Source organism: Euprymna scolopes, chromosome 24 (assembly GCF_053919585.1).
Source record: "Euprymna scolopes isolate OS-2025 chromosome 24, ASM5391958v1, whole genome shotgun sequence".
NCBI lineage: Eukaryota > Metazoa > Mollusca > Cephalopoda > Sepiida > Sepiolidae > Euprymna > Euprymna scolopes.
This window is the reverse complement of record NC_136505.1, coordinates 54,444,381-54,469,524: the sequence shown is the minus strand read 5'-3', so window position 1 is coordinate 54,469,524 and position 25,144 is coordinate 54,444,381. Positions and strand designations below refer to the sequence as shown.

The 25,144-nt window shown below is 32.6% G+C and overlaps 1 protein-coding gene across 1 annotated transcript in view; it reads left to right on the top strand.

Annotated features, from left to right (window-relative positions):
• The window catches only part of LOC145246709 (tetratricopeptide repeat protein 21B-like), a 1,013,541-nt gene that overhangs the window by 894,851 nt on the left and 93,546 nt on the right, over positions 1 to 25,144 (top strand). The window contains exon 35 of the mRNA XM_080108443.1: positions 17,365 to 17,421. Within this exon, the coding sequence (XP_079964569.1) occupies positions 17,365 to 17,421 (57 nt within the window). The remainder of the gene's footprint in view (positions 1 to 17,364; positions 17,422 to 25,144) is intronic.

Here is a 25,144-nt window from a genome sequence, read left to right as displayed (position 1 = left end):
TATAATAATTATTTGATTAAACATTATAAAAGCAAATCCATTTTGGGTATCCAACATTTTTTAAGAACGAAGTGTAATAAACACAGTCATTAAGTACAAAGAGATTGTGATCCGAGCAAGAACAGGATTGATCTATACAATTGTCACTAAAACAAAACAATCTGCATGTGAGTGGACCTACCAAAAATCATGTCATTTTTAAAATTATAAACAATATATACAATAAATATGCAATAACTCTTATCCTCGAGTGGCTTCCGGACCTTGATAAGTGGTGACTTCCATGTAAAAAAAAAAAAAAAAATTTAAGTTGGCCAACATTTCGAGTCGGTTTAACTTGGAATTGAGTACAAGTTTGGTACTAGGCCTTGACGGCAATAAATCATTCATCAACCAACCACAGGACTGCTGCTTCTAGCCCTTCTTTATGACTGCGACTGATTGGCTGATTATCTAAACCAATCGGAGGCAAACGAAGGTGATTGTTACGATGATAGCTATTGGTTGGCAATCGCCATTGACTGACCAATTAGGAGTTGATTATTCAGAATTCGGGCCCATAACTAGAGGATACTCAAAGAGTTGGTTCATTTTTTTTTTTTTTTTAATTTTTTTGCCACTTAAAGAACTTAAATCCATTGCTATTGCATTCTCCATCATTGATGCTGCCTAATTGCAGTTAAGGTTTCTTAAGAAAACTTTGTTACGCCATTTGTTGCGCTATTCACCTCCAATTCGCAGTATTTGTTGAAAATTATTGATGTAAAATCTGTAAATAAATGTTTGTTGTTGTTTATAACAAGCGCTTTTCATCCTTTTTGTTTTTTTATTGCTTGGCAACTTTTCTTCTCTTCAACACCAAATCAAACCTTCATCAACTGGACCGCACCCATTTCTTCTTTCCATGGATCTTAAAGCAACGTGGGCATGGAAGAAAATATGTGGTAATCACGAAACCATCGGCCAACTTGGTGTCGTGAAGTTATAGTACCACACCGTCACCTCCTTGTTTGAGGTTATGAGATTCTTGTTCTTATTGGGGATCTTTGACAAATTCCTCTCTGTTCTTCTTACACCAGATCTTACTATGTCTGCCAATCTATATATCTATAAATGGGAACGTATATGCGTGTGTACATTTCTCAATGCAATAACTCTGTCTTTAAGTCTACAGACTCGAAATTTGATATACAGGGTACTGAGATTTGGGGAAATCTTTGTGATCGGTTTTCAGCCAGAAATTTGGCTGGTAAGGGATCAAAGTTCAACGATTTGACTTTTCAGAACTCCACCAAACTCCTCCAACAATTTTGGGTCTAAACACAAAGTTTTAGATATAGGTTCGTTGGACATGAATCTAACTTAATAACATGATTTGAGCCCAAAACAATAAATGTTAAGGGTTCATAATAGGGGTCAAAGTTAAAAAAATTGACCGTTTTTTTTTTTTTTTGCTTAACATACACTTCTAAACACCCGGGCAACGCCGGCTGAAATGCTAGTTTCTTAGAATATTCATTTCTGTCCATTAACACTGTAACATTGCATTTATCCACTGCTAATAATATTATGAGTTCATTCATGTCTCGGTATGAAATATGTTTGATGGTGAAGTTAAGATCTTCGTGTAAGTCAGTTCACACTTACTTTTGTTGACAATGGCTCTTATTGGTGGATTTGGACTCTCAGTTTTTCCAATCTTATTTAGCAACATTTGACCCGAGATTCTTACTTATATATGCCATATTCAAGATAGTGTGTTCTGTTATCAATCCATGATATACCTTCCAAAAAAAAGGGAGGTTAGGGTTGCTTGAGATTTTGATCTCTTCTTATTTCACCAGTTGTTGTTGTTGTTGTGTGTCAACATGACTATGCTGACACACGGGTTTCTGTTACATCACCAAAGTAAAACATGACTGAGCCTGGACAGTATTAGAATGGGTGACCATTTGACAATACCGGGTGCTGTATGTACTCTCTATTTATCTCGGTATTGTTTCCAGTCATCCTTAACTTTTCTTTGCCACTGGAATCAGCCAGTGCCGACTCAGGAGAGGTGATGTCGGAGATTGTGCAATTCTTGCTTCACACTTACTTTTGCAGGCATTCTTACAGACGTTACCCATTGTCTCTCGTGACAGAATGGGAAGTATCATCATGATGATATGGACTACCTCTTATAAGCTCATACCCTTCTTGCAACAATTTGTCTTCTCCTGGAACTGACTCCTAGTTTCAAGGTCAAACTTGGTGGAACTACTATTTCATTTTTTCAATTTGTTCAATGTTTGTTATTATAAATAATGAATCTTATTTTATTATTATATTTGGAGAATATTTATGTATTATGTTTTTGAGAGTTTTTTTTTTTTCATCCAATTTTAAAATTCGGATGCATTGCATTACAATATAATAAATTAACATAGTTGTTTTTGTTTTTTTTTACATAGGCATCACCACATTATCAAGGCCAAGAAGCCACTCGAGGATAAGGGTTAAAGAGTGTACAGTAGAAATTGGACAATATACTAATCGTTAGTAATGGAAATTCGGTAAATTTGTTAACCTATATGGAACGGCTCATCAAAAACTTGTTTACGTTAGACTTGAAGACAGCCATATTGTAGTCAGTTGGAAAGCAGGAAAACGGAAAACAATTCCATAGGCGTGCAGTTCTAAGAAAGAAGCTTTGTTCATGGAATCTACGTTTAGGTTTAGGCACAGATAAAGAGTGGAGGAAATTATTGATAGTGTTTTCTGCTAGACTGGTGTTTCTTGTGAAAGTTTGGCGAGGGGGGACCATAGATTGGAGCTCAGTCGAGCACTTGCTGTGAAAATAACGATAAAGCAGTGGGAAAACCTAACAAAAAAAGTTATATGTAATTACATGCGAACAATACAAATACACAAGGAGATACAATAAATTTTCTAGGATTATTTTATATAAATTTTTAAAATTTATAGGATTTTTTACAATCATCAAGATTTTTCAGGTGTTTTTTTTTTTTTCTGGCAATGGGTAATTGATAATGACAACGTCTAGCTGAAGAAAGCTCGAGAGTATAACAGCCAAAATGTTGTGAAATAAGAAAACAGTGTAAAAATATGATATTCACATCGGATAGACAACTAAATCAAGATGAGGAAAACAGTTTGAAACGAACACGTAAGTCTGATAGGACATCGACACCGGATAGCTAATCAAAAGTATAAATACCACTGAAAAAATAACAAGAATTTTTCCCATATTAAGATCAAATAAGCAAAAAAGTCTCCATCTAATAAATATAAACCAATTAATAAAAAACACAGGATATTATTTGTTCATGTCATATCATGTATTATCTTAGACTTTCTGCAGTGCCAATTCCTGAATGAGTTGATGATAAGATTCTGTTATACACTAATAAGTCAAGAAGTCAAAGAATCCTAAATATATCAAACGAATCAAACATCATATTTTCCCATGAAAAGATTAAACTTCTGCTTGTTTAAATAGAAGTTTCCAGCTAATAAATATAAATCACAACATGTTTTATTGATATAAGATACTGCATGTTTCATTGATATAAGATACTACATGTTTCATTGATATAAGATACTACATGTTTTATTGATATAAGATACTACATGTTTTATTGATATAAGATACTACATGTTTTATTGATATAAGATACTACATGTTTTATTGATATAAGATACATGTTTCAGTGATATAAGATACTACATGTTTTATTGATATAAGATACTACATGTTTTATTGATATAAGATACTACATATTTCGTTGATATAAGATACTGCATGTTTCATTGATATAAGATACTACATGTTTTATTGATATAAGATACTGCATGTTTCATTGATATAAGATACTACATGTTTCATTGATATAAGATACTACATGTTTTATTGATATAAGATACTACATGTTTTATTGATATAAGATACTACATGTTTTATTGATATAAGATACTACATGTTTTATTGATATAAGATACATGTTTCAGTGATATAAGATACTACATGTTTTATTGATATAAGATACTACATGTTTTATTGATATAAGATACTACATATTTCGTTGATATAAGATACTGCATGTTTCATTGATATAAGATACTGCATGTTTTATTGATATAAGATACTACATGTTTCATTGATATAAGATACTACATGTTTTATTAATATAAGATACTACATGTTTTATTGATATAAGATACTGCATGTTTCATTGATATAAGATACTACATGTTTTATTGATAGAAGGTACTACATGTTTTATTGATAGAAGGTACTACACGTTTTATTGATATAAGATACTACATGTTTCATATCAAATGTTTATATGTTAAAACTGTTTGAAAATACAAATTATACAATTTGTGGTTGTGGCCCTAGAAAAGGGTAATAAAGAAAGACTTGAATAATGGGGTTAGGTAGAAAAGAATATATTGTACAAGAAAGTGAATACAAAGAAAATGCTGTCGGTATTTTCCAACTATTAGACAGTTTGTAGTCTGGCGTTGAGTTGTGGTAATTTCCCACAGGAGTATTAGACTCGGGTTTTTATAATGATTAGGAAAGGCTATTATGAGTGAATAGGTAACACTTATGTTTCCAATTCATCTTATAGAATCCAACAGATTGATAAAAGTCGAAGAGAATTGATATGAAAGATTAGAGAAATGAGACTTAAAAAATATTGTATTTCATCAGTTGGTCTTTTAAAACATTGATGCATTGAGTTCAGAAAAGAGATAAGTGCTATTGTGAAATCAAAACTACTTGAATGCTTATGGCGTTAAATAGAAAATATCAGCTGTAAAATTTATGCAACAAAGTGGAAAAACAAATTAATGAATGAATAATCAGCCACTCTGGAATTCTGAAGAAAAAAAAAGTGATATCAAAAAGGTTATAAGCAAAAAAGAATCTGATTAGTACTTTTTTAGTGCATATGAAAAATATTGTTGTATCTCTCTCTATCTCTCTCTCTCTCTCTCTCTCTCTCTATATATATATATATATATAGATTGATATATAGATATATAGAAATAAGAATAAGGTAGGGAATAACTCAACAACCCATATTTACGACAGTAATAAATTTGTTTCAACTTGCATAGCAACTTATTTGACTTATTACACACACACACAAATTAAAATGTATATATATTATTTTAATTGGAATTCATTGAGATGCGTATTATTTATTAATTTATTTATTGTGGACTATTATCCTCATCTTTCTTAGATGTTGTTTCAGCTAACTATTCCTTTGGCCTTCGTCAGGTGGTAACCGTGACGGAATAGGAACTCCAAATCTCCCAACTACATTCTCAGCAATTATTATGTAAAAGCATAAAAAAATCTCTAAACTTCCTTAAACCATAAATAGCAACAGTCAGATGCCTTAACTTTTTTCTCAAGAATAACCAAAACTTTTAATATAGTTAATGTCTTTTCCAGGGTTGCGGAGTCGGATGGTAAAAGTCCGACTCCGACTCCTAGAATTACTAGGATGCCGACTCCGACTCCTTTAATATCTTCGACTCCGACTCCTTGAACCTATGTGAAAATCTATTTTGCAGATCCATACACCAGCCTCCCACATCTATTCAGCATTTTATAATTACTTTTCATGTATATCATTTTCGACGTTTAACATTCACTTGCATGATAAATATTCTCACATATAAACTCAACCAGCTTTATAGAATAAGTTTAGATAACAAAGGGATAAAAAGTTTACGATTAAATTTTATTATGCTATCAGTTCAAAATAGAATAGAATATTTAGGGGTAGGGAAACCTCTTTAGGCCATGGCATTTCGAAGCCAAACGCTTCTCATCAGAAGAGGGGGATAAAAACATTATACAGAGAATAATACTTTAAAAGATAATATTGCCTTTATGGAATGAGGATCAAAGGTAAAACAGGAAAAAGCCATAAAGGGCTATAGTAGCATGGATTGCTTATTATTGAAATATCATACATATATATATATATATATATATATATACACATATATATACACACACATACATATACATACACACATATGCATATATATACATATACATACATATATATATAATACACAATGGTATTATTTATGCTCATGATCAATTACCAGCCTATCAGCATATTCAAATCTATAATAGCAGAGTTGCACTTCAAGCTATATATTATCTTTTTCCTTTGTACCCTCTCCTCTTCCGAAAAACTCATCTGTTATTGCATTTGTCCATTCTCATAAATCTTCTATCACAATATTAGGAAAAAAAATCAATCTATAAAAATGTCTTATTTGTAAACATAAAAAATAGGCTTTATTTATAATTATAGAATTGAAAGTTGCAAATAAGAATTTAATAATTTACTCTCAAAAACAAGATGGCTTCAGTGAGCTTCTCTTTCATTGCAGCCCTTTGGTCTGTCCTGATTAGCCTTAGCGTTGAAAACAAACGTTCAACACTCACTTGTGTTGGAGGAAGTGCTGCTGCCAACATTGCAGATTCTTTCACTATCGCAGGGTACTGCTTTATAGCTTCATGAACATTTAACTTAGACTTTCTATCTAGTTGTTTTACTTGCTGTAATGCAGCATGAAAGTCTAGCTTGAAACTTGCTAAGGCTTTATTCATTGAAGATAGCGTTTTAGCTGTTTCCTGTAGCTTACGCCGCTTTGACCTTGCTTTATGATCTTCTTGATCCAAAAGCTTTCCAAAATCCTCTTCATCCCTCTGAGTTCCCTCTGAGTCTGTGATTGAAATAGTGTCTGGAAAACCATTTAAAAAAAATTTTTTTTTGGACTTAAGGAGTCGGAGTCGGATAAAAAATTCCGACTCTGACTCCTAGTACTTTTAGAAATCCATCTCTGACTCCAACTCCAGCTAAAACCTCCGACTCCGACTCTGCAACCCTGGTCTTTTCCTCTTTCTGTGCAACCTTTTTCCCTTCTGTGCAACTTTTTCCCCCACAGAAGAGATGTTGCGAGCCTGTCTTTGTACTAACGTTATTTTCATAGCAACTGCTCATTTGAGCTTCAATTTATGGTTCCCACTTGCCGAACTTTCACAAAAAACACTTGACTAACTAAAACCACTATCAACAATTTCTTCTACTTTCTAACTGCACCTAAATCTAAGCACAGATTCCATGAACAGAGATTCTTTCCCAGAACTTTCTGCCAGTGGCCTGCTTCCCAGCCGATTACAATATTGTAGCCTTCAAGTTCAATGTAAACAAGTTCTTGTTGAGCCGTCCCCATAAATAATCAAATATTACCCAATTTACACCATTAACGATTACTACACTATCATCTTACATTCATTAACCCTTATCCTCGAGTGGCCTTCAGGCCTTGATAAACAGTGATTCCTTTGTAAAATATATATAGGATAAGGGTTAATGAGTGTCAGGTGGTTGGTGAGATAACACCATGATGATCAGTAATGTTGGAACTATTATTTAAGTGAACGGTTCAATAAGTCTTGAAAGCAATCGTGTTATAGTTAGTTGCTCTCCACCAAAAATAAGCCTACACTCCTTAACGTCCATCCTTCTTCAACAACGTTTCTGGTGGTTTAGACATACAGTTTATCGACCAGAGGGAGAGCTCATTTGCAAAATTCTCTCTCTCCTTCCTCTCTACCTGGATAGCATAAATGTGCCCGTGGCCTGCAGAAGACCTGGGTGACAGCAATTAAGAATGACCTGGCGGTATATCAGGCCCACAAGTAGTTAATTTTTGCCGTTGGAATCAGAAGTGGCTAATCATTTCCTGGTCTAGGATCATCAAAACTGGACTGCGATAGTTCAAGATACAGTTCGTGCTCAGGAGGAAACCGGCACAATTTGACTAGGATGATAGCTGCTACAAATACAAGTAAAAGGGGGAAGCAGCCCTGCAGTATTGTGTTTCACAAACTGTTGGAATTTTCGTTATGTTTTAAGCATAGATAGAGAATAAGGGAAATTGTTGATAATTGTTGTAGTGTCTGTTGCAAATGTTCTACAGGGTGAGGGGGCATAGATAGGAGCTCAGTCGAGCACCTACTATGACAATAACAATGGAGTAGTGACATCTCTTCTGTGAGGAAGTGGAAGTAGTGTAGAGAAAAGAACCTCACCCACTAGATTTCAAAGTCGGTTTTGTACTCTGCCAAGGCAAGAAAGGGTACTCTTAGCAGCTCCCAAAACCAGCAGAGATTAGACCATTCCTGTAATGATCCGGTCCCTGTTGATTTTGCAGTGAGAGTTTAGTTCTGTGTAGTTCTAGGAGGTCCACCTTCCCAGGCCTTACCTTCTCTCTTTGAGAAGAGGTTAGTTTATTGCTAATCGCCTGAGGCGCCCTCACCGAGGAATGCTGACGGGGCTTCCCAGGCACTTTTTGTAGGTCAGAGTGCCTCTCCTTGGGGGCGCTCTGACTTCTCAACCCCACTTTCCGACCCTAGTGTGTAAGTTTTTGCAATGGGAGAGAACTAAAAACCTCTTAGCAGCTCCTTACTAGATGTGGCAATAGTACTCCATGTTAGAATGTATTTGGCTTTTATACAAATATTATTGTCATTTTCTTTTTCATGAATGTACCCCCTCCCCCTTCCTCGATAGAAGAATCAAGAAAAGATCTTCACATTAGTCTACCACGAAAGATGGATAACAATATTAATTAATATGCTGCCGAAAAGTGAAAGAATCTTTTAAAAAAAAATCCCAAGTTCTGGTTGATTTTTGCAACATTCAATCTAGGCTCCCTTAGTCGAAGATATGTTTGTGATAAACTTTTCATGAAGATCTAATTAGCGCTTCTTATGTGAAATATTGCTAAAGGATAAAAAAAAGGAAAAAGAAAAGAACGTACTAAGTTGAGTTACTCAAATATATACACACGCCTACAAAATTTTTCTTCTGCCCTCCCATATGTGTTCATAATAACATTCAGACGACTTTAAACAAACGGTATGAACTTTGGTAATGTACTCAAAGGTACTCTCACCAAAAACAACATTCCACAAAACCGCCCACAGTCGATTCCCAGAATTTAAGCCAGTTTATTTACTAATTCTAATTTATTCTCATGAATAAAACTAATATCGATTTTCACCTTCCCTAGACAAATCCAATATAATCAAGCGGAATAAATTTCATGGTGTATTTACTATTACATTCTTGTTCTCGTCACTTTGTTCTAGCTAGAGATGGGGCATCCTACTGGATGCCAGACATTCACTCACTATCTCATACATTCTATCATTTAAAGATTCTAACCGTCCCTTTCAGTACAATTGTTTGATTCTCTCTTGCACTTGGTTCACCGAGTATATTTTCCAGGTATTTTTAAAAATTCTTTTTCATTTTTTTTTTTTTTTTAATTTTCTTCCTTTGAAGATTGTAACGTTAGATATGGGGCAGCCAAACCAACTTCCAACGTTGCCCTGCTTTTTATTAAAACCAACCGAGAGCTCTTTTTAGTATCCTTGTTGTTCCTTTAAGTGCAATTGTCTGAATCTGGTTGCTTCTATAATTACTGGAATGATGGAGATCTTAAGCTTTGAGTTTTTTTTCATGTTTACATAAGATTTTGGTGCTGCTGCGGCCTATGAAACAAACTATGGTGAGTTTGAATCCTATCAAATCTATTGTGGTGGTTTATGTACATATATTTTTCAAAATGGTATGACCTACTGTTACAAGAGAGAGACTAAGACTAATGTTCTCTTAGCTAATTTAGTTAACTTCCTAACTTAACTGAAATTAATGACGTGCGGACAGACATTAAGTCAGTGTGACGTTTCACACTTAGTGATTATCAAAGTTTTCTACATTATTGGCCAACTGTCTCATGCAACCAATGGCAGGCTTGCATTCTTCGATATCTCCTATTCAGCTTCCACAAATAGACTTATGTGAAAAACTTTGTTTTTCTCTCAGTTCAGAAAATGTGGCATCATTCGTCATCTCGACTCATACCTTTTGTTTTGTCTAATTTATCTAACCTCCACTCAGCTTTGACCTTAACTGATTCAACCTTGGGAATGATTCTGTTCTGCAGTTTTGGGTTATTATGACATGAACTTAGTATGAACCTTGTCAAAATCCACAATACCTAACTTAATTGCTATTGATATAGGCTTTCTAATATGTAATTCTGTTTCATCTTGTCAGCTATCTGTAAAGTAACAATGTGTATTCAGTTAATCATTTACAACGATATGTTTACAATAATTGAATAATGTTTGTCTTATAGCAGGTAGCGTAGTTTGGTGTATGGTAAACCAGCCCCTTTCGGCAGTCAAAGAAAAGAAACCTATTATCTTGGAATTACAAACATTATATTTTCATTTATTTGTATTATTTTTTTTTTTTTTGCCAAAGAATCATTTCAAGAAAAAAAAAGATGGCAAGATAAGGAATACGTTACATAACAAAGCCAATTTCTCTTGCATTCTATTTCTTTAAATTCTTAATGACATCCGACCAAAGCGCATCCCATTTAAATAGAGATTTTGTCTGTCTGTCCGTCTAATTTTTTAAAAAATACATTGTGGAATTTGTCTCATTTACAAATACCAGGGATCTTAACTACTTTTAGAAATGGATAATATTGCATAATTAGTAAAATAATAAATTCCCAAAAATATAGCGAAACACCATGACCAAAAATAGGAACCAAAATCTTGAGATATTCAGTCTGGCATTCTACTAACTAAACTATTTGGACTCTCTTATGAATAAAGTTTTAAAAATATGTTCCAAAACCTGAATTCAAACATAAGTGCAAATAAAAAATTATAAAATATATAGATAAGCATTATCAATAGTGCTGAAAATTATTTTAAAAGTCCAAAAGAATTTATTTTGCTTTAACTACTTATTGATGTTAAAAGCAATGTAATTTCTACTAGAATTTGGGGTTTTAGGACTCATAATTCTAGTCTATCTAAATAAGAACAAGATAACTAGACATTTCACTGCCATTACATGGTGGAACAATAAAAGTGTCACCCTAAAGAAAAAACTACAGCTTTATGTTAAAACTTTTATTGAAAAAAAATCAATTCAGGTAACTTAATTATGTAGTAGAGCAGGCATCTATTCAATATAGAATACATTATATATACATGTATATAACTATGATACAACTTCACATGTGTATTGGTGTTGGGACGATTAATCGGAATCAGAAAATCGGAATTTTTTGTGGCATTGGAATTGGAAAAATTGAAGCCTAATTTCCAATCCCAAAACGATTCTTTTAATGTTTTGCTTGATGAAATGAAATAAATACAAAATTATTTATTTATTTATTGCAGACTATTATCCTCTTTTTTCTTAGTTGTTGTTTCATGTTTCGGCCAACTGTTCTTCTGGGCCTTCATCAAGTGGTAACCGCGACGGGATAGGAACTCTGAATCTCCTAACTGCATTCTCAGCAATTACTGCCATCCATAGTTGTTGTCGTTTCACCATGTTTTGGCCAAGTAAGCCTCTGGCCGGCTTTGGGTAGGATTGAAACCGCTATCTTAAGACAATTCTCACCTAGAACCATAGAGATTCAACATCTCTATCCACTGCGCCACGGGCACCGAATGTGGTGAGACGACAGCAATTATGCATGGCAGTAATTGCTGAGAATGCAGTTAGGAGATTCAGAGTTCCTATCCCTTCACCTGACGAAGGCCAGAGAAATAGTTGGAAACGTCATAAAACCACAACTAAGAAAGATGAGGATAATAGTCCACAATAAATAAGTTGATAAATAATACTCATCTTAATAATGAATTCCCATTAAATAATATACATACAAAATTATTTGTTAGAAATTGTTTATTTACAGCATGAGAGTAAGGACAACAGACTTGCTTATAAATCTCAGATTTAATATGATTCTCAGAGTCTAATTTATTGCTTTTATTGGCACATTACTGTAAACACCACTTTGTAAACCTTTTAGCATATATTTGCTAAACGTTCCAAGTAGTTCAAATGATTTAAAATGCTCTGAACAAAGGTCTTCAATTTCGTTAGCCCCGTCTGGACACTGTTGTTGTCTGTTATCTGCTTCTGAAATATTGTCCACTCTGTTGCTTAAGAATAAAAAATGACTCTCCATAAATCCTTCATAAGGACGCTTGAAAACCACTCAAAATCGAAAATTAAACAAACATTGGTAGAAACACATCAAATAAATGTCAACAATTGAACGAAAATGCTATGTCTTACCAGTATTTTGTTTCGATTTTTGAGCGATTAGACAAGATAAAAATGTTAGAATGGTCTGGAAATTATAATCATTTTAAGTTAAATTTATGTGCAAAACTGCTTTCCTACTCGAAATTCTAAAATATAGGCACGGCAAAAAAAAAAAAAAAAAAATGGAAAAATAAAGAAGCAGTTGTGGTTTTTAAAACGAATTAAAATCTATTAAAATCCATTATTTTTGAGCAACTTTTTTTTTCAGAAAGATAAAAGCTTGAATTTTATCATATGAAAAGCAGAATAATATAACACTTTTTCTACTTTTTTTAACAGAATTTAAAATTAAATTTTTTTTAAATTTCCAAAACTACACCATTCATTTTGTCTTGATCACTAAAACATTCAACTATTTTTTAAAAAAGTTTTTGAACCAAAAAAATTTTTTTTTCATCCAAATGAAATTTAGGATGATTTGCTATAAAAAATATGCAAAAATATTATAATATAACTACCTGAATTTTAAATAATTCCAACATTTTATATCACTCTATAGATTTTCGTAGTGAAGTAATAAATAAACCAAATTTAATGATAGCTTAAAATTAAGTACAGAGGCCTGGGGATGGAGGTGCTAAATAAACTATATTTAGCCATGTATTTTTAACGCTTGATTTGACGACTAAGTGAAGGGTTTAATTCTTTTTTCATAAGCAATATATATATATATATATATGTATATATATATATATGTATATATATATATATATATATATATATATAAATCGAAATGTCTGTATACATTAAATAACTCTGTCAATTTTCAGTCTAGAGACTCGATATTTGACAAAAGGGGTATTGAAATCTGGGAAAAAAATTTAAATCGGTTTTCGGCCAGAAATTTGGCTGTCAACAGGTCAAAGTTTAACGATTTGACCTTTGAAAACTCTACCAAACTCCTCCGCCAATTTTGGGGTTTAAACACTTGAAATTTCTTGGATGTGGGTCAAACTTTTTAATTTGATTTGAGTCCAAAACATAAAAGGTTAAGGGGTAAAAACTGAGATCAAAGTTAAAAAAAAATGGACCTTTGCGGTCTCTACAAAATTACTCAGCCAATTTTTGGTCTAAACATTTGAAATTTTACATAAAGGGTATTCAGAGATAGGGCAAGCCTTTTAAAGCTGATAAAAAGAGAGTGGTCAGCCTTTCATGAATATTCACATAGGAGGGTCTTCTCAAAAGTAAAACTTCCTATTTTTTTTAATTCCAAAAGTTAAGAAAGTAAAAAGGTAAAAGAAGAGCTACGAAGACGGGAGTGGTACCATTAAAATGAGCAACCTTTTGTACTCCAGAATTTATTTTCCTACATAGTCGCCACCATTTTCAATGCACATTTGTCAGGAATTCAAATGCTTTTGACTCACGTCCATGACAGGGTTTCTTTCTTAGAGTTTTTCACCGTCAGTATCTGCAACAGAGAGGGAAAACCTTCAGGTCATGAATGCATAAGTTCAGTTATCATAACAATGCAATTTGCAATACCTTTAATCCATTTGGGCAGAATAAAAAAATAGGAGGCATTACTTGTAGAATTCCTCTTGTGCCTCGCATTTTTGTGACATTTTTAACAAGAAGTTGTAGACATTAATTAATAAATATTCCCCAAATCTTACTTTCTTTCGAGTTTTTTTTTTTAAAGGATTTTTAAGAACATAATATGGGCATAACCTTCCATTTTAAAATTTGAATGTTCAAATCTGCATTGTATTTGATCCGGAATCATTAGGCAAATTGCATTGTTATGATAACTGAACTTATGCATTCATGACCTGAAGGTTTTCTCTCTCTCTCTGTTGCAGATACTGACGGTGAAAAACTCTAAGAAAGAAACCTTGTCATGGACGTGAGTCAAAAGCATTTGAATTCCTGACAAATGTGCATTGAAAATGGTGGCGACTATGTAGAAAAATAAATTCGCTTTTAGTTTCTGAGAACTGCATAAGCCTAAAATTTTAAATATGTACTAAGATTAAAATCATGTAATGGATTATGGTCAAAGTTTGAGTAGGGATTCTAAACATAAGGTTTAGTATCATTATATATTTTAATCTTTTTAAGGAGCACATAAAAATGGTGCAAAATTGTCTTTATATTAATTAATTTTAACTTTCCTAGCGCAGGTATTCTTCTAGTCTCTATCTCTATTCTCGTCTTTCTTCTTTATATATAATAAAATAGGAACATTTTCCCCGTTACAGAATGCAAGTATAGCTTTGCAAACGTTACCTCCACACATAAATCGAAAATAGTCACACTACATGCCAGTACTCGATATATGTCTTCTGGCTATTATCATTCAATTTCATTCACTATCACAAATTGCTACATTATTTCTGAACAAGTCATGACAAACTGTGGTAAGAGGATAACTCATCCACGTAATTTTTTCTCCTGTAACTACCCCAGTTAGAACCGGAGCAAATATTTCATAGTCTAAGCTTACCGTGAATCACTGTAATTATTTTGTTTTGTCATTACGTGTTTTCACCTTTTTCGTAAGACTCAATCGCGGAGAAAATAATGAAAGGCCCCTTTTCAATTTATTTCTGATTACAACAACATTGGCTATTCAGACATAAACCCTCATTCCAGAATTCACATTTAACGAACATTAGTGAATGAATTTATTAACAATAAACATGGCTGCTAGTTGGTCAATTAGTTATCTGTTTCTGTCTATTACAAACACCGTGTAACGCTGGAGTTAATAGCATTTTTATAGAATCCTATCTTAAGTTGTTTACGCTTACATTCACCTTCGTGTAAACGCTTCCACTTCATATGTGTGTTTTACGACAGGGATGTCAGAAAAAACATGTTTAACGCTAACTTCTTTGAGAAAAAAGGCCAAAAAAGGCCAATTTTCGAACTCAGACCACACTTTTAAAAACAAAGCAAGCCAAATGTAAAATCTTCTGCTATATGGATAAAATAAATGGCTATATCTCTGGGCTATATTGAAGATGTTTGTTCCTAAATATTTGTGTCTTTCTTTTCTTAAATAATTTCAAATTGTTTTCTTAATAGTGAAGTAATGACGTTCTCTGTCCACTTTAAATCATGGTCTTTTTATAGAAGCTTCTGGGGTAAATTAATCTTTTTTAAAATTATTTTTACATACATACACTTGCGCTAAGCGATGTTAATAAATTTTTTAAAGTGTGCCATTATTTAAAACTGTTATATTTAAATTATCGATAAAGTCGCAACTGATTGCTCTCAGACCCTAATTCAAAAATGAGATTTTTCTTTTTTTTTTAGGGGGAGGGGGCTTACAAACATTTAGTTCAGATCTTCGGGTGGGTGATTTGAGATATATATATATATATATATATATATACATATATATATATATATATATATATATATATATATATATTTCTGTAGAAATATATTTTCTTATAATATATACGAATCCCTATTTAAGAAGCTCAATGTAATTACAGAGCAATATAGTGAATAAATAACAACAAATACTGGCGAGAATTGTAAATATCATCTGAATTAAAGGAATAAATAATAAGATGGTCAACATCATGAATTTCGGAATATAGCTTTTTGTCATTTATTCACACACACACACACACACATATAAAGTATATAACCATATAATCTTGTTTTTTTTTTGCTTTTTTTAGGTAGAATGAAAAAAACTACTAAACTCTAAGTCTATGTGGCAATAGTACCCCCAAATCCTATTTCTATCAACAACCTTAACTTCATATACACTCACACAAAACAACAAATAAATTTAAATAGTTTTTTTTAGTAAATTTTATTTTTGTGAAAATGTTGATAAATCTGTAAAAGTCAAAATGTTGAATGTTTCACTTTTCACATACTGTTTCTATTTTATTTTAAAAAAATGAATCGTCCAATTTTTTTGATAATGAAAGAACAAGTTAAAATAAATAAATATTTTTTTACAAGTCTTGTTACTTGTTATTAGAAAAAACATTCACAAATTAAATACTTTATTTGTATCGGAAATTGTTTCAAGTGTCTTTAAATTGTTTCAAGTGTCTTTAATTTTGATGCTGTTATTGCTATTAGTACTATTACTACTGCTACCTCATCATCGTCACCATAATCAAGGAAATATTATTAAATGATACTTTTTTTACAAGTTTAAAAGTTCGTTATTAGAAAAAAAATCATTCATATAAATTAAATGGTTTATTTGTGTCAAGTGTCATTAATGTTCCTGTTACCACTGTTACAACTTCTACTGCTTCTACTACTATTCTACTGCTATAACTATCATCATATTTTTTTCTATCCTGATATGGAGTACCAACACAGCTTTGCGAGTTTCACTTCTGAGTCATTTCACAGCAGCATTTTCATTGCTTTTCTTTTGTATTTTTTAGAGAGATGCACATTTTCTTTTAATTATTATCATTATTTAATTATTAACGACTACTTCTTAAAAACCAGACCAAACAAAATTACCTTAGTCTAGAAGATACATATTTTATTAAATTGGTTTCATAATTGATTAAAATATTTCTTCATAAACATTTTTTATTTTATTACTTTCCTTTATTAGGGGAGGTCATGCACATTTATTCCTATTGTGCGCATTTATTTAATGTTAACTAACATGCTTTTTAATATTTCTTTTCCTTGATAAGGAACATCAATTCTCCACTTACCGACCTATTCATAATATGCAACGAAACAAATTTAGCTGAGTCTACAATAACGCGCTAAATAACCATATTTTAACTGTTTGTGAGGGGCGGGTTTTTTTTAACGAATCTATTCTGGCTTTATATCAAGTTTTCTATTGGGCTAAGCCGGTACATAGATACTGCTAGTAAATATATAAAAAGTGAAAATCGTTTATGGTCACGCGATATACGAGTATTTGAATAGAAATGTTTTCCATCAGTATCATGTACTTGGTCCATTATTTTATGTTGTAATACATTTTATGAAAAGTTTGTTTTTTCTATTTTTTTATTGATTTAGTTAATTGAAAAAATGTCACATATCTGTGTCATTTTTCATGAAACAAGTACTCATGCATTTATATTTTTAATAAATAAATCTTTTTTTATTCATTTGGTTTGCTTTTCTCATCATTTTTCAGTCCAACAAATATGACTTGTCAAATGAACTCCTGAAGAAATGTTTGAAGTACAACAAGGTAAGTTTTTAGTATTTTTTGTAATTCTGTGTGTGTGTGTGTGTGTGTGTGTGTGTGTGTGTGTGTGTGTGTGTGTGTGTATGTGTGTGTGTGTGTATGTGTATGCAGATGGCAAGAAGTTTGTTTTCAAATGAATAATAAATATGGATTATTTGAATTATTAGCACTACTATTCTCATCTTAAGTTTTATTTTCAAATTTCGGACGCTATAACCTCCAGCCTTCTTCAGGTGTATCCTGTCAAACTCAGGAATCTTGCTTCTCCTTTGCACAAGCACTTTTGGTGTAGTGGATACAGTACTTGGTAAAATTCAGTTGTAAAATTACACTTTTCTAGAGGTGAAAAGTTCAATCTTCAGCATGGGTAATGCTCAATTCGATTCTGAATTACTTAGGATTTCTATCTAGTCATTGTTAATGGAATGAGAGCATGCTACTCATGTGGATTAAATAAAGGGTTCCGTTAGAAATTTCATGCAGATTATCGAGGTCGGTGTTCAAGAGAAAGATTTCCAATTTTGGAGATGACATCGACTGAAACCTTATGAAAATGACACTTAAGATCAGAATAGTAGTCTAAATAATATGAATTATGAATCATCATCTGAAAAATTCAGAAAGAAAATAATATCAGGTCATCTCATAAGTTCTATCCGAATTTATGAATGAAAAAAGAAGTGACCAAATGTTAACATTTTATTAAATATTTAATCATCAATATACTTTCCCTGATTATCTATGACTTCCTTCCATCGATTAACAAGCTTACTGTAAAATCCTTTTGGCTTTGATTTGAAGAACTCACAAATGTCAGTTTCAACATCTTTCTGCGTTACAAAAGCTGTTCCCTCCAAATGATTTTGTAAGCTACGAAACAAAATGTAGTCTGAAGGAGCAAGGTCAGGAGAATAGGGTGGATGAGGAATTTTCTCCCAACCAAGTTCTTCGATCTTTTGTGAAGTGATTCTTGCTGTGTGGGGGTCGTGCATTGTCCTCATGAAACACCACCCCCTTTTGATTTATTAGAGCAGGTCTTTTTTCCCTCAAAACTTGGTTCAAATGCTTTAATTGCTAGCAATAGATTTGAGCGTTAATTGTTTCATTATATGGTAACAGTTCAAAGTGGATTATTCCTTAGCAATTCCACCATATTGAAAAAAGAATCTTATTCCCATGAAGTTCTCTTTTCAGTTTTCCCCTTTACCAAGCCATTGTCTACAACACTTAACATTTCGATAAAAGATATATTTTTCGTCACCAGTCACAAGTCAATCTAATAAAGGTGAAACAATTTGTCGAGAATGGAGAGAAGAGCAGATGTCGATTCTGGATTTGAGAGTGTTTCCAGACAATTCATGAGGCACCCATTTTCCAAATATAGGAACTTTTTCAAGTTATTGAAGATGACAATGAACAGTCGAATGGTTTGAACTCAGCCTTATTGCCAATTCCTCAACTGATAAAGCAGGATTTTTTTTCTAGAGCTGCTTCAAGAAACTTATCATCAAACTCAACTGGACGTTCGTTTCGATGTTCATCTTCAAAAGTGAAATCTCCACTTCTGAATTTCGCAAACCATCTTCTGCAAGTTCTTTCATTCACACATTCCTTTTCATAAACTGAGTGAATATTTCTAGTCGCTTCAGCTGCTGAATTTCCTTTCTTGAACTCAAAGCATTATATGTCTCAAATGATTGTTAAGCACTTCCATGTTAGTAAGGTTTTAATCAAACAAATTTAACTTTTATCGTTCCGTAAAAAAATGTAATCAGTTAAAATGCATCTAAACATAAAAATGTAAAAGATTACACAACATTTTTATAAGTTTCGTTCAATTTAAAAACAAAGGTAAAAATTCTGACAGAACTTATGGGATGACCTGATAAATAGAACATATAGGTAATAAGAATTTTTAATTTTTGTCTTTGCTACTATGCATAAGTGGAGTTTGTTAATAAACAGTTGATTGTCATAATTTATTATTGATGTATTCTATCATGTATTTTACTCCTCTCAGTGGAGTTGGTAATGCCTAGGAGTATGATACTATACTCCTTTCTAAAAGAAAAAGGAAAAGCTATAAACTGGAAGAAGGATAACACAGGTATTACACTACTTCACTCCCCAAAAATGAGGAGGTAATGTCTAGGGGAATAGTCTCATGACAACAGACTACTGCCGATGGGTTGATAGTTTCATGACAAAAGCCCATATATTACACAACCCCAATGAATTGAGTATTGAAAGACTGTATACTAAAACAATAGAAATTCATAGTATAGTTTGGCTTCAGAAAAACAGATACAATCTCCATTTATACTAGAAAAACAATGGTGGCCATTTTAATTTGGCCAGGATAAAATTTAAAAAAAAAAAAATCATCGATGTAAACGAACATGTAAAAATATTGTACCTGTTGTTACTGCCACTCAGTGGTTCAGAACACGTCTTGTAACTAGGGCTATGACAAGAGAATATTGTTTTTATTATTTTGACTCTCTGGTATATATCAGTTAATATCTTATATGTTTTTAGATAGAGCGATGTGATTCTTGATTGATTAACTATGTCCAACTGAGTCGGATATATATTCGAGAGTCAAAACAATAATAAGACTATTCTCTTGTCATAGCCCTACTTATAACACAAGGGCTATGATTTCAAATCTCATTGGGGCATGCAATCTAAGTGAGGCTGGCCTTTTTAAAAGTAAAAGTAAAATTGGCAATCCATCCATAGTAGAAGTAAAAGTAAAATTGGCCATCCATCCATAGTAGAAGTAAAAGTACAAATTGGCCATCCATCCATAGTAGAAGTAAAAGTCAAATTGGCAATCCATCCATTAGTGGAAGTAAAAGTACAAATTGGCAATCCATCCATAGTAGAAGTAAAAGTCAAATCGGCAATCCATGCATTAGTAGAAGTAAAAGTACAAATTGGCCATCCATCCATAGTAGAAGTAAAAGTACAAATTGGCAATCCATCCATTAGTAGAAGTAAAAGTACAAATTGGCCATCCATCCATTAGTAGAAGTAAAAGTCAAATTGGTAATCAATCCATAGTAGAAGTAAAAGTACAAATTGGCCATCCATCCATAGTAGAAGTAAAAGTACAAATTGGCAATCCATCCATTAGTAGAAGTAAAAGTACAAATTGGCCATCCATCCATTAGTAGAAGTAAAAGTACAAATTGGCAATCCATCTATTAGTAGAAGTAAAAGTCAAATTGGCCATCCATCCATAGTAGAAGTAAAAGTACAAATTGGCCATCCATCCATTAGTAGAAGTAAAAGTACAAATTGGCAATCCATCCATTAGTAGAAGTAAAAGTACAAATTGGCCATCCATCCATTAGTAGAAGTAAAAGTACAAATTGGCAATCCATCCATTAGTAGAAGTAAAAGTCAAATTGGCAATCCATCCATTAGTAGAAGTAAAAGTACAAATTGGCAATCCATCCATTAGTAGAAGTAAAAGTACAAATTGGCAATCCATCCATTAGTAGAAGTAAAAGTACAAATTGGCCATCCATCCATTAGTAGAAGTAAAAGTACAAATTGGCCATCCATCCATTAGTAGAAATAAAAGTCAAATTGGCAATCCATCCATTAGTAGAAGTAAAAGTCAAATTGGCCATCCATCCATTAGTAGAAGTAAAAGTACAAATTGGCAATCCATCCATTAGTAGAAGTAAAAGTACAAATTGGCAATCCATCCATTAGTAGAAGTAAAAGTCAAAATGGCCATCCATCCATTAGTAGAAATAAAAGTCAAATTGGCAATCCATCCATAGTAGAAGTAAAAGTCAAATTGGCAATCCATCCATTAGTAGAAGTAAAAGTCAAATTGGCCATCCATCCATAGTAGAAGTAAAAGTACAAATTGGCAAACCATCCATTAGTAGAAGTAAAAGTACAAATTGGCAATCCATGCATTAGTAGAAGTAAAAGTCAAATTGGCCATCCATCCATAGTATAAGTAAAAGTACAAATTGGCCATCCATCCATAGTAGAAGTAAAAGTACAAATTGGCCATCCATCCATTAGTAGAAGTAAAAGTCAAATTGGTAATCAATCCATAGTAGAAGTAAAAGTACAAATTGGCCATCCATCCATAGTAGAAGTAAAAGTACAAATTGGTAATCCATCCATTAGTAGAAGTAAAAGTACAAATTGGCCATCCATCCATTAGTAGAAGTAAAAGTACAAATTGGCAATCCATCTATTAGTAGAAGTAAAAGTAAAATTGGCCATCCATCCATAGTAGAAGTAAAAGTACAAATTGGCCATCCATCCATTAGTAGAAGTAAAAGTACAAATTGGCAATCCATCCATTAGTAGAAGTAAAAGTACAAATTGGCCATCCATCAATTAGTAGAAGTAAAAGTACAAATTGGCAATCCATCCATTAGTAGAAGTAAAAGTCAAATTGGCAATCCATCCATTAGTAGAAGTAAAAGTACAAATTGGCAATCCATCCATTAGTAGAAGTAAAAGTACAAATTGGCAGTCCATCCATTAGTAGAAGTAAAAGTCAAATTGGTAATCCATCCATAGTAGAAGTAAAAGTACAAATTGGCCATCCATCCATAGTAGAAGTAAAAGTACAAATTGGCAATCCATCCATTAGTAGAATTAAAAGTACAAATTGGCAATCCATCGATAGTAGAAGTAAAAGTCAAATTGGTAATCCATCCATTAGTAGAAGTAAAAGTACAAATTGGCCATCCATCCATAGTAGAAGTAAAAGTCAAATTAGCCATCCATCCATTAGTAGAAGTAAAAGTATCAATTGGCAATCCATCCATTAGTAGAAGTAAAAGTACAAATTGGCAATCCATCCATTAGTAGAAGTAAAAGTCAAATTGGCCATCCATCCATTAGTAGAAGTAAAAGTCAAATTGGCAATCCATCCATTAGTAGAAGTAAAAGTACAAATTGGCAATCCATCCATTAGTAGAAGTAAAAGTACAAATTGGCAATCCATCCATTAGTAGAAGTAAAAATCAAATTGGCCATCAATCCATTAGTAGAAGTAAAAGTACAAATTGGCCATCCATCCATTAGTAGAAGTAAAAGTACAAATTGGCAATCCATCCATTAGTAGAAGTAAAAGTACAAATTGGCAATCCATCCATTAGTAGAAGTAAAAGTCAAATTGGTAATCCATCCATTAGTAGAAGTAAAAGTACAAATTGGCAATCCATCCATAGTAGAAGTAAAAGTCAAATTGGCAATCCATCCATTAGTAGAAGTAAAAGTACAAATTGGCAATCCATCCATTAGTAGAAGTAAAAGTACAAATTGGCGATCCATCCATTAGTAGAAGTAAAAGTACAAATTGGCAATCCGTCCATTAGTAGAAGTAAAAGTACAAATTGGCCATCCATCCATTAGTAGAAGTAAAAGTACAAATTGGCAATCCATCCATTAGTAGAAGTAAAAGTCAAATTGGCCATCCATCCTTTAGTAGAAGTAAAAGTCAAAATGGCCATCCATCTATTAGTAGAAATAAAAGTCAAATTGGCAATCCATCCATTAGTAGAAGTAAAAGTACAAATTAGCCATCCATCCATTAGTAGAAGTAAAAGTACAGATTGGCAATCCATCCATAAGTAGAAGTAAAAGTCAAATCGGTAATCCATCCATTAGTAGAAGTAAAAGTACAAATTGGCCATCAATCCATAGTAGAAGTAAAAGTACAAATTGGCAATCCATCCATTAGTAGAAGTAAAAGTACAAATTGGCCATCCATCCATTAGTAGAAGTAAAAGTCAAATTGGTAATCCATCCATAGTAGAAGTAAAAGTACAAATTGGCCATCCATCCATAGTAGAAGTAAAAGTACAAATTAGCCATCCATCCATTAGTAGAATTAAAAGTACAAATTGGCAATCCATCCATTAGTAGAAGTAAAAGTACAAATTGGCCATCCATCCATTAGTAGAAGTAAAAGTACAAATTGGCAATCCATCCATTAGTAGAAATAAAAGTACAAATTGGCAATCCATCCATTAGTAGAAGTAACAGTCAAATTGGCCATCCATCCATTAGTAGAAATAAAAGTCAAATTAGCAATCCATCCATTAGTAGAAGTAAAAGTACAAATTGGCCATCCATCCATTAGTAGAAGTAAAAGTACAAATTGGCAATCCATCCATTAGTAGAAGTAAAAGTACAAATTGGCAATCCATCCATTAGTAGAAGTAAAAGTACAAATTGGCAATCCATCCATTAGTAGAAGTAAAAGTCAAATTGGCCATCAATCCATTAGTAGAAGTAAAAGTACAAATTGGCAATCCATCCATTAGTAGAAGTAAAAGTACAAATTGGCAATCAATCCATTAGTAGAAGTAAAAGTACAAATTGGCCATCCATCCATTAGTAGAAGTAAAAGTACAAATTGGCAATCCATCCATTAGTAGAAGTAAAAGTACAAATTGGCAATCCATCCATTAGTAGAAGTAAAAGTACAAATTGGCCATCCATCCATTAGTAGAAGTAAAAGTACAAATTGGCAATCCATCAATAAGTAGAAGTAAAAGTCAAATTGGCCATCCATCCATTAGTAGAAATAAAAGTCAAATTGGCCATCCATCCATTAGTAGAAGTAAAAGTACAAATTGGCAATCCATCCATAAGTAGAAGTAAAAGTCAAATTGGCCATCCATCCATTAGTAGAAATAAAAGTCAAATTGGCAATCCATCCATTAGTAGAAGTGAAATTAAAATTGGCAATCCACCCATAGTAGAAGTAAAAGTCAAATTGGCAATCCATCCATTAGAAGTAAAAGTACAAATTGGCAATCCATCCATAGTAGAAGTAAAAGTCAAATTGGCAATCCATCCATTAGTAGAAGTAAAAGTACAAATTGGCAATCCATACATTAGTAGAAGTAAAAGTCAAATTGGCCATCCATCCATTAGTAGAAGTAACAGTACAAATTGGCAATCCATCCATTAGTAGAAGTAAAAGTACAAATTGGCAATCCATCACTTAGTAGAAGTAAAAGTCAAATTGGCAATCCATCCATTAGTAGAAGTAAAAGTACAAATTGGCAATCCATCCATAGTAGAAATAAAAGTCAAATTGGCCATCCATCCATAGTAGAAGTGAAAGTAAAATTGGTCATCTATCCATAGTAGAAGTGAAAGTAAAATTGGCAATCCACCCATAGTAGAAGTAAAAGTCAAATTGGCAATCCATCAATTAGTAGAAGTAAAAGTACAAATTGGCAATCCATCCATAGTAGAAATAAAAGTCAAATTGGCAATCCATCCATTAGTAGAAGTGAAAGTAAAATTGGCCATCCATCCATAGTAGAAGTGAAAGTAAAATTGGCAATCCACCCATAGTAGAAGTAAAAGTCAAATTGGCAATCCATCCATTAGTAGAAGTAAAAGTACAAATTGGCAATCCATCCATAGTAGAAGTAAAAGTACAAATTGGCAATCCATCGATAGTAGAAGTAAAAGTCAAATTGGCAATCAATCCATAGTAGAAGTAAAAATCAAATTGACAATCCATCCATAGTAGAAGTAAAAATCAAATTGGCAATCCATCGATAGTAGAAGTAAAAGTCAAATTGGCAATCATTGCATAGTAGAAGTAAAAATTAAATTGGCAATCCACCCATAGTAGAAGTAAAAGTCAAATTGGCAATCCATCCATAGTAGAAGTAAATGTCAAATTGGCAATCCATCAATAGTAGAGGTAATAGTC